At 31.3% G+C, this 12,086-nt stretch overlaps 1 protein-coding gene across 2 annotated transcripts in view; it reads left to right on the top strand.

Moving 5' to 3' along the window:
- Positions 1–12,086, top strand: part of LOC105831431 — an 88,723-nt gene that overhangs the window by 59,658 nt on the left and 16,979 nt on the right. For both annotated transcript variants that reach the window (XM_012671557.3, XM_012671555.3), the window contains exon 3: positions 5,837–5,994. In XM_012671557.3, the coding sequence (XP_012527011.1) occupies positions 5,837–5,994 (158 nt within the window). The remainder of the gene's footprint in view (positions 1–5,836; positions 5,995–12,086) is intronic.

Genomic DNA, 12,086 nt, shown 5'->3' with positions numbered 1-12,086 from the left:
GAGAAACGGCATCGGCATCGGAAGAGAATATATCGTCACAAGCTCGTGTGAGCTGAACGAACCCTACCTTTGGCGATCGGATAGAACGGAGAGTCCGTTTCTCTTTCTCTCTCTCTCTCTCATTGCATACCATCTTCCACCATTAATCTCCGTGAAAACGGAGGAGTGACTAGCCGAAGGTGGTGGTGTAGCCTCTCTTCCAGTTTCCATGTATCCCAACTCTCGTATTCTCCGACCATCATCACGGCACGACGAGCGAACACTCCTCCGAGATGTCCGTGTCGGAAGAACGATGCGAGTCGGACGCGTTCCTCACGCTGGCACCGCGCGGCGGCTCATTTGTCACTCTAATTGCACGGCGCGGAGTTCCCCGGATTCCATCGCCGTTTACAATTGAATCAGCCATTAATAAAACTAGAACGAAATTCACTCGCAAAAAATGGCGCGATTATCCACGAGGAATTCATTTTTAATGCACCTTTTTTTCCTTATGGTATACTGAGTTCATATTCATTATTAATTTCCATCTATTTTACAAGTATAAACAATTATTAAGTGACTCTTACATATTATTCTTCCCAATACTGTAACATTTCTATTAAAAAAATATTTGTAAAGTTGTTAATTAAAAAAAGACAGAGAAAGGTCGCCAATATTGACATAGAATCACATTTTTAAAGTGACACTCCCTCATTTCTCGGAAACTAAACATTGTTCTGTATTAATACTGATAAAAGCATGATCTACTTAGATAATTAAAGAAATGAAAACACATAGTTCATACATTCATGGCTTTTTTTTTATATATAAAATTTGTTAACACATTTAATCTAATTTAACATAGTTGCACATGTTACGTCTTACGGTATACGCAACATAACGTATTTATATATTCGAAAAGGAAATGTTTTACATTAAAATAACAGATTTCTAGGAATCTTCATGTACACTAACTTGTAAATATTTTTAACAAACAATTTGTGTTAAAGGAAGATAAAGGAAAAATGGCTTACCGTGCCTGTTTAAGGATCCAATTTCTCTGACGTGAATTTTCTGTCACATGTTGCAAAAACATTTTAATTATTACGAAAAATATAAAAGAGCATTATAAAAACTGTTATATCATCTGATAGAAGACACTTTCTAGTTTGAACTAATTAAAAGATTTAAACTAATTATAAAAAGCCTTTTTACATAATATTACACACAAGAAATTTATTTATAATATTTAACGTAAATGTGATAGTAATGTATTTTCCTTGCATTTTAGCTCAATATTATCACTCAAATTTTAATTTAAAATAGAATAGTATTTCGAAAACATACAAGAAAATACTTTATACCCGAGAGATGCCTTGGATTATTCGTGTCCTAGGATAAATTTTAAAACATTCTTGATAAAGAACCGAGCTTGTCAACACATTGAACCTGTCGTCAATGGTCTATCGTTTTTTAGAGAATAGAGACCATTATTTATCCTGTTCATGCAATTAAAAAAAAAAACGAAATACAAAACACAAATAGCCATAAAGTGTATATTTAATGTTAATATCATCTTTGACGCAGTTTTTATAATTGCTAAGTAGCAATTTTTTTATGCAAAATTACGTTTCTTTTTTTTTTGTCCGCACGATTCGTCGTCGCTCGTGTGAGACCAGCCTTGCACAGTGCGTGCGCCTTTATGCAAATTCAATTCGAATGCAATTCGATTTACATTTCGGGTCGGTGGGATATCGCGGTCGGATGATGATGATGACAATCCCGTGGAGAGCGAATGCAATTCCAATTGTACGTAATTTGATAGACGGGGCAGAATAAAGTAGCGCGCTATAAACGATTAGAAAATATAAACACTTCCGAAACAAGTAATAAACAATAAAATTACCGACCTATGTTATCGCATCCTTCGCTTTTGTGTATTAAACTTGTGTATTAAATTCGGCATAGCTTGATGTTCGGATTTGCGTGTAATTTGAAGATGATTGTTTTATGCAAATTTAGTTGCTTTGATCGCGATCCCAAAAATTAGCGGTGACGCCATTAATTAATAATGTTCAGGAAGACATTTTATAATAAAATCTAAGGATAAGGCTTATTTATTATCTTTCTCTCTGTTATATATAAGAAGTCGCATAATCGATTCGAGACGTAAGATAAAACGAACACCATTATAAGAAGAAACTACCATCGAAGGGCAAAGTGAAGATAAACGATATTGCGGTTGCGTGAAACAAAAATCGTATGAAAAGAAAGTAAATTTCTTCGCAAACTTATAGGGATTGAGTTTTAATTCTCCATAGACTATCTTATTTTTTATTACGAAGTGGATTGTTGAGGACGTTACATGTTTTACAAAAGATTTTTACAATCTAAAAAATCTGAAAAAACGGTATGCTCTTTTAATATTTAGAAAGTTGTACAATTGCATGACCCGAAATGTTTTTCATCTTATTCGTGTATGTCTGAATTTAAGGCCAAAGCAACAAAATACATTGTTGCAATAACTTTATTAAGTCTTTTTATACATGCATAACAAAAGAAATTGTTTTAGCTTTAAATAGTTCAAGATTAATACTAACAAGAAAAAATAGTATAATAGTCGATATCTAACCGCAATATAAGAAACATCGCAGGGAAAGAAGCTGTGGTAACTTCAATAATGACCTAAGTATTAATAATGACTCAGATCGATTGAGAAGGGGATCACAGACTCCCATGACGCGAACTTTCGCTGTATACAATATATAAAAAAAACAGTAATACTACAAAATGAGAAGAAAATAACAGCATAGGACTAGCTAGCAAGTCTAAAGAGATCAGGTTTTGACTAATTTATTGAATGTACTAGAAAATTATACACTGAGGATGGCGAAAACAAATGTGCCGAAACTGTATGTATTAAAGGATAATATATTCACGGAAACAAATATACGACTAGTAAACAACAACCTGCTCTGGCTCTTTCAGCATTTTCCTATCAACGTTTTATATTAATTTAATATTAAGAGCCGACGAAAAATTATACTATTACTGTTAAAGTATAATAGTGCTTATTTCAAAAAAAGTGAAAAGTGAAGTAGTTAAAATAAAAAATTTTTTCGTTTTTTATATGAACTCACTTCTACGTTTTTGTGGTAGTTTTGTATGTACTTCTGTGAAAAAAAAAATTTGCATTCTACGAAGCATTAAAATATAGTTAAGATATAGTTAAAATGCCGATAAAACAGACGGCCTTAGAATCTTCTTAACGATTTCTAAACACCTTTACAACTGTGCAAACAATTGTTCACACTGGGAATGAGAGATTCACGAACGGCACCGTTAGAACGGACGCATACTCCGAATTCAAAGCAGGAGAATGCTCACGTAGAGTAGCCTTGCGTATGAGCAAAACTTATCACGTATTCCAGTTGGCGAATAATATCTGGAAATCTCTCCCGGAGTTGCTTTGCGCGAGATCCTTTATATGGCGAAGTCCGGCGACCACGCGACCGACGATAAACGGGCCCACACGCCCGTTCCCACAGGTTGCATAATATCGGCGCGACAGCTATTGCCTCGGAGGTACAATTATACGCGCAGGTATGCGGCTACGTTGTAAACTCACTCGCGTGCACTTGCACGCGGCGGATGGTCGAGAAGCACGCCGACCGTAGCTCGTAGCATTGCGCTGCTAGTTTGTGCTCACTGAATCGGAAAATTGATCGAGATACTTATAACGTTATTATGTTAATGCGTAAGATCTTTCGCGCTCGTGTAAAGGCACAAGGAAAGAAATGTAAGGAGCGGAAGAAAATTCATTGACAGATGCAGATTTATGTGTCTCAAGATAATTTGATGTATGGGGATGTCAGATCCTTATTACATATTTAAATTACAATCATTAGATTAATTTACATACACTGTCATGCACAAGCTCCTGCCTTGTGTTCGTAAACAATTTTTTTAATTTTTTATATATAAAATATAGAATTATGATATATTCTTTTATTTATCACGGAAGTATTCAGTAAGGTTGCGGATTGTCGAAAATAATTTGAATTTCCTACAAAAATAAAGCAATTTTTTTTTTAAACTCTGTTTATGGCATTAAATCACTTTTTGTTAGTAAAATTACGTCGTAAATAATTTTGATCCGATAAGAATCAAATGGCAAGAAAAGGGGGAAGTATAAATGAGTAGTAAATAAAAAAATTTGCAAAAACAAGTCCAGAGATTTTTCATTAATTTTTTCATGGGTTTACAATGTATATATTTTAATTAAAGCCTTTTATATAGCCTTTTATAATAGGTCCTCAAAATATTAATTAAAAATTACAAAACTTTGTTCTAATACCTATTGTAAAATAAATTATATAAAATAGAATTGTAAATTGTTATATACAACATTGAGTTCTGAACAACATTCTTCAGCGCGTACCTAATCCTTTATAATGCAAATATTCGTTTTTGGACTCGCGCTTATGTATTAGTTATATTAGCTCACAATTATTTAAATAACACCGTGATGGCGATTTCGTTGCTCGAATACACGGTGCACACTAGATACTGTTGATTCCTCCGTAACCACTGTCATTTTCGTAATCGTGTGTGAAAAGCGAGTAGATAGCGGTCGTGATAGCGCGACGCAATGGTAAAACGTGCCCTTCCCCTCTCCCTGCGTACTGATTCCCATATAATCTTACACAAAAGTTGCTCGTTTCAACAAAACGGATTTTCTCAGACACGAGCCGCAGTCATGAACTTTTATCTCGCTCATTCTCTTTTCTTTGCTTTATTTGCTCTCTTTTATCTACTTTTAGACATCGTTTTGAAAGTCAATATTTTCAGTCAATATTTCAAGAACTTCGGCGATATGTGTGATATTTCAATGGTACAACAACCTATACCATTACCTCGAAGAGTTTAAAATTAATTGACAAAATGTTTAACAGATCGTTATTTTTTTATATCTAAATTTAATTAATTATTAACTTAATTTTCAACATTTCCTACAGCAAAATCTCTTGCGTTTTTAATTTGGTCTGGAGATATTGCGTGTCGCATCTTTAAGCTGTTGACATCACACGGAATAAGAAGAATCCTTGTCCATGTTCTTTTCTTTTCTTTTTTTGTACTTGTTATTGTCCACTTCCTGCGCTGGAGTAAGCCAAGTGTTAATTCACGAGAAACTTGTCACGAGAGTACTAATAGTACTCTAATCGAGACGCTATCGCGTCATTATACTACCATTAATGCTATCTTATGTCACAGTGTATCTTTACTTCGTGAGAAATTCGTAAATATCAAAGAGAGGAAGCGCGAATATTAAAACGGTAATAAGGCCAGATATCTTTTTCTAATTTGCTACTTGCGTGTCTCAAGATGCTATTTTTCGCATCGCATCGTTTTTCATGAAAAAGAAGTCATTTCCAGTTTTTAATATAAATATAAAATAACCAATCTAGCAAAGAGATGAAGCTTCAGATCAGTCCGAAATTACAATACAATTCCAATCAAAGATCAAGGCGAGACACTCAAAATTCCTTCTTAAAATTCTCACAACATAATTTGAGGATTTCAACCAACATGTTGATCGAAATAACAGCCAGAAAAATGGAGATCTTTTATTACAGCGTGATATTACAAATCTTATTTTAAACTTAGATATAAGGTGCTCACATCTTTAAAAAAAATTACGAGGATAAAACGATGAAATAAAAAGCCTTAATTCTTTTCTCTGCGTCAAAAAGATGGAACGTGAGAATCGTGTTTTATAATAGTACATCACGTAAAATACGTAAATTATGAAATTATGATTTGGTTAATGCAGTTTATGGCATTTTTTTTCCTGCAGGTACGACAACAAAGATTGCATACGATGTTTCCGGCTGCTGCGGAGATCGCGGAACGTCATTGAAGTGTTCTCGGAACCTCTCAACAGGTGTTACATTTACAAGGCGCCCGCCTTGGCCTCTTGCAGCACGCTGAACTTCACTTCAACAATCTTGTACCGTAAGTAGAAGCCGGATTTCTCTCGATAGTTTAGCAGAGCGAAGCAGAGACCACGACCTATGACGTATACCGAGTTAAATATGAGCCGTGATAATAAATACGACCTTATGCATGAAATGCAGGACAATCTAACTAGATAATCTTACTTTTTCCCACGCTTAAGCAAGTCACCTCATTGCTAATGCGAATTAACGCAACTTTTTGTACTTGCCGAATGAACTTTGATCACATACTTACTAATATCATAGTATGTTTCGTTTGCTTGCAAAACGTACTATAATATTAATAATTACAAAATAAGGTGAGCGTCTAACAAGCGTGATTGTGTTTCATCTAATATTACAACGAGAAATTTGAACATGATATAATTTTGAACAAAATAAGAATTGAATCAATTTTTAAGATATTGAAATTTGGTATTAGGCGAGCACATAATTTTATAAGATTTTTGACTAATTAAAATAATCATAATAAATTACAAAAACAAATTATAAAATACAGTTTAAAAATTACAATTTATGTCAAATTACAATTATCATAGTAGGTAGGTAATTTGGAAATTTATTATTAAAAATACATATTTACACACATATTTCAATAGTAAAATTACAACTTACAAATAAAATTATTCTTCTTTATAGTAATTAAATAATTTGCAAAAATAAATTTACAATTGAAGTTAATATATTAAAGAAATATTTATACAATAATTCGCCAATGAGTAATATATAATTTATCTTGAGTTACTATTATATTATATAATATTTCAAACATCTGTATATTTACATAAAAACTATATTATTATTTTTTATTTACATATCTGAAGATATATTTACACAATAACAGGTGAAAGCACTAATTTCTGTAAAAACAATTTTATACATTCTCATTATAAATTGTGTAATTTTCACACATATTATTTATGTAATTTTTTTACATGCATTTTTATAATGTAAGTTATCAAGTACAGTCTTGTTTGACAAAACTCACAACTTATTTTGAATTTTATTTTTATGAATATTTTAATTTGTAAAGAAACCTTACAAATATTTACTTATACACACTTCTTAAATTGTTTTTATTTTATTATTACCTGGTTTAATGATTAAATAAAATTTTATTACTATATTACTATTTATTTATTAATAAAATCTTCATCTGGTGATAAAGTTGTAAAAGATTCTTCGGTGCAGGAGAAATTCTAAAGACGATACAAAGGAATTACATATCCCTTATTGTCATAATCTCTTTCTATATTTATTTTATTATTTTATTTTACTTTTTAGGGTAAAGTGACCTAGTTTGGACTTTTCATTTTTGAACACAATATATGTATAATTAAACAAAAAACTTTAGTATAATTAAGTAGAAAGTTTGCAATTTCAATTAATCAACATATAAAAAAATTGTTCATATAATTAAAATCGTAATTCAATTAATTTAAAAAATAAATTGTTTGAAAATGTATCCCAATTAGTACATTTTGAACATACACTGAAAAATGAGTCTTGTTGAATTAATTGAAAATCTGGTAGGTTCAATCAGATTCCCAAATACATACAGGAAGAGATTAGGACAAAGAGAGATATGTAATTCCTTTGTATCCTTTAGAATTTCTCTTGCACCGAAGAATCTTTTACAACTTTATTTTTGTTACAAAATATTAATAAAATCTGTAAAATGTAAATTATGTAATTAATTTCTCGCTCGGTCTTTTTCTTAATAAGGAAAAACACACATGAAATACACGATAGGGCAATACCGCAACAATGCGCGTTCGGTCGAAACAAATTAATTGCGCATTATTTACGCGTAAGGCATGCGTATTATCGTACTCGAGGAATTCGCGGACTTCCGGTTTATCGGCCGGACGAATTATAAAGCAACCTCCGTGTACGTGGAATCAAGTTCGGCGTACTGCCTGGCGAATTAGTAAACCTTGATAATTAACGTTAATTGATCTTGCAAAGAGGAAGCGATGAAGTTTGCGTAACGACGCGGGAACAATGGGCCTCGCGCCGCGCAAAACGCACGGCACGCACGTCGCGTGCAAAATGCACATGCGCCGCGTGAGTTTCTCACGCGCGTGTCAATTAAAAAGCTCTTAGGGATGATTGGACTGTTTGCATAATTGTTTATATTGCGAAGAAGGTTCGGTAAATTGCGATGGCACAGTGTAATTAGCGAAGACGCACTAATAATAAGATTGAAATTACATGAACAATAGATGAAATTTCATTTATTTTTAACTGATGATTGACAAACGAGAAAGAAATCTGTAAATTTTTTTATGAAATAAATAAAAATTTAGTTTTAGTGCACTTAAGATTCACAAAAAGTTAAATATAAGAAACGTTTTCAAAACTTTTAAAGAAATTTATCCAAATCAAGCACATTGTAACATTTTTTCTTTTTCCCGTAAAGTTTTTAGTTTCAATTAAAGTTAAAAAACATTTTACAAAAAATTAATAATTTTTATATAAGAAATTTGATTTTATTGCATGAAACCATTGCATCAATTAAAAAAACATTTTTAGAAAGCCATTATTAATTATAAAATAATTACTTCAAAATAACTTTTGTTAATTTAATGCTTTATAAATAGTACAATTTAATACTCATATCTATGTAGATCTAAATATATGTATAAATTTAATTCGATATAGAATAATTTTTATTTTAATATTTTCTCACATTAATGTGTTAAATATTAAAACGTAATCTAATTGAACTTCATCAAGTAGAATTGGTGAAATAAAGTTTTACGCACAAAAGACATCTGTTAGCGGAATTATAAAGTTTTACCATTTAAGATTTGCTTGCGATTTGAGAACGCAATAAGATTTTCGCACATTAACGCGCATGTATTCGCGTTCATCACTATTATTTCCTTAATGAAAATTACTCGATTAACGTCGATTCCTCGACTTACGGTGCATTATCACGCGCGTTCACCTGTGACCGGTCCCAAGAAATTGCGCACCTGTCCTCACGACGCAATCGAGATGGCCGATCGGCGGCAATTCGAGCTTAATTCCGTTCATAATCCTGGTTTCACGCTTTGATCCGTGTCGCTGCACGCGAGAAGTTTTACGGGAACCGAAAACGAGTACCGGTGGTCCAGCGGAAGAAGGTAATCGAACATCCGTGCGTGAAGCGTTTCAGCGAATCGCTCGGCGCCCTGAAAGAATTCAGGAACAACTTTGGCAAAAAGTTGAACCGACAACGGGAGCAATCACAGATATATGAGGAATATCCAATCTTTGTTTCTTTATTTCATTCCTATTTCGCTTTTTTTCCTGAGCCACGGTACACGCAGCAACCAGTATTCGTCGGAAGCGTGGGAGTGGCCTGCTCCTAAAAGGTCCTTGTCTTAATCGTTCTATTGAGAAATAAACGAAGGACACTGCTACACGCAATATTTGGCGTCCAATTAATAATTTTTTTTTTGCGAGTTTTTGTTTTACTCAATTATATCGTATTGTTTGGTACCGCCTGGACAAAGAAAACAGAGATTTGTGCATTCCCGATTCGATAAAAACAGAATTGGACAGTAATTACATAAAAAAGTTATAGAAGTCACAAATAATAAAATTATAAAATTAATAACTTATAATTTAGCTTAGTTATTTTCAATTAACATTTAACTTGAATTAGTTATTTTAAACGTTTTAACTTTTTAATTAATTTTTTTTCCTAATAAGTTAAAATTCATTAAAAGCAATTTTTTTCTTCTATAAAATTTTGAACATTAAACAATGTTAGACAATGACTTTCATATCGTGATCGTTGTTACAATCATGTGACGATGCTTCGTTACTTATTATTAGAAAGAAACAAAAATTAACTAGTGACTGTGATGATTTAAAAAGAAAATTAAATTTTGAAATGATTCTTCTGTTAAAATTAAATAATTACCTGTATAAATGTATTTTATATTATGCATAATTACAATTATTTGTATATTATTGTTATAATAATTTCTTTCTAGAAAAACCTATATCTATTTATTATTTCATATAAACTTTATTTCTAAATAAATATTAAATTTACAGTATATTCCGTATATTACCCTGAATAAAAATAGTTTTATGTTGTGTCAATTTTGTATGCGTCTTTTATGAAAGATATGACGCGTTTTAATTCTTTTTTGTTAATACCTTTCTTTACAATCTTATAAATTTAATTTGAAACGAATAATTTTATTTGTCATATTTGAGTTTATAGAAAAAATGCTAAATAAAGACAGAAAATAAGAAATAAAATACTTTAACATATGTACATATGTATATAATGATCATATATTATATTGTTTGAAATTTTCTATTTGTAGAGCTGTAAAATACTGCATCTGATTGTTAGTTACGTATCAGTTATTTTCAAGTATCCTGCTTTTAGTTGAAAAGCAATTATGACTTACGCCATTCTATTCCATGTCTCGTAAAAGCCGCAACTTCATCATCGTTCGTTCTCATAGAATTTCTAAGTTTAGACATTGTAAATCGCATAACAGCTGAAGAAACTCGCAGTTAAGAGTTAACTCAATATCACTTTTTCCTCCATTCGTGTTCATCCTTTCAAGCTGTTTTGCGAGGTGTAACAAATGCGAGGTAGATCGAAGACGAGGAAGAGAATCACGTCCGTTCCTTCGTTTCTCAGCAATATGACTGCTCGCAATTACATGGACACGATAGAAATTCAAGTAAAAAATAATACAGAGAAAGAATAATTTCGTCGAAATACGTGATTGACAATTGATCCTCTGTTAAAATTTGTTTAAACCCAACTGACTTTGTAATTGTATGAAGCGTACATTATTTTTATCATACAAATTGAAAAACAGTGACATAAAGATGAGTACTATCCTTCTTTCTCCTCTTAATGGCAGATGCAATAAACAGATAAGGCCTCATGGAAGTTGATTGCAAGAAAAAAAAGAAAAGATATTGTACAAAAATTTATTTACAGGATTTATTATCTTAATCGCTTGAGGATCCAATGACCTTTCTTTGAAGTCAGTCTTTTGAGATTTTCAAGAGAACCTTTGAAATAAAACGGCTAACGTTCAAAGACTTGAAAATATCGTTAAAAATATTTACGAGATAGATTACACTTGTATTTAAAAGAAGGTCGCCAATACTGGCATAAGCTTCCTAAAACAACATTCTCTTATTTTTCGGAAACTAAACAATCTACTAATTAATACTTAAAAACATTTACCTAAAAATAAAAATCAATAGCTCATATATTTATTATTTTTTTCTATATAAAATCTAAAAACTAATCTAACTTTCATATAGTCACTCTATATATTGCATCTTATGGAAATAGCATAAGGTATTTGTATAAATATTTGTATATTTTGTACTAAGTTTAAAAAAATGTTTTCCATCAAAACGAAAGACTTCCAGGAATTCTCATATACGTTAACTTGTAAATATTTTATACGATATAATTCATATTAAAGAAAAAGAGAAGAAAAATATAGTCTATTATAGAAATCTTTAAAGGCTTTGCCATTGCTTTCCTTTTTATTTTGTCTTTATTAGCGTCGTGACGAAAAAAAGACAAAATGATTTACGAACAAATAAAGCGAGCCAAAGCTTTTAGGTGACAACGTGGTATAGAATTTCAGCTACTTCCTGCTGATAGATCACATCTTTTTGTAGCTCCGGTGAAAAATCTACGAGGGTTATTTCAAAAGAATTTCGGATAATACCTCAGATTCATTCATTTTTAATTTTGCTTCATGGAAATCTGATCTCATGTGATCAAACGTTTTTTTAAAAATGAAAATCGTTCAAATCAAATATGGATAGTACGATGATTGTGTATTTTATTAATTTTTCGAGAATTTTTTAAGTTAGAAGATTACTAAAACTAACTTATACCATTTTAATTTAAAGTGTACTTTTTATACAAAAACTAACAATAAAACTTAAAAAATATAAATAGAAACTAAAAATTGTCCTCTATCAGATAGCACAACAGTTTTTATAACATTTTTTCAAAAGTTATTATATTGACATAAGAACTCATTGAGAAAAGCTGAAATTAAAGCTGAACATTTCTTTTGATAATTAAAAAAACTA

This window comes from Monomorium pharaonis, chromosome 4 (assembly GCF_013373865.1).
Source record: "Monomorium pharaonis isolate MP-MQ-018 chromosome 4, ASM1337386v2, whole genome shotgun sequence".
In the NCBI taxonomy this organism is placed as follows: Eukaryota; Metazoa; Arthropoda; class Insecta; order Hymenoptera; family Formicidae; genus Monomorium; species Monomorium pharaonis.
Note: the sequence above shows the minus strand (reverse complement) of the source record. Positions and strands in the feature narration are given on the sequence as shown.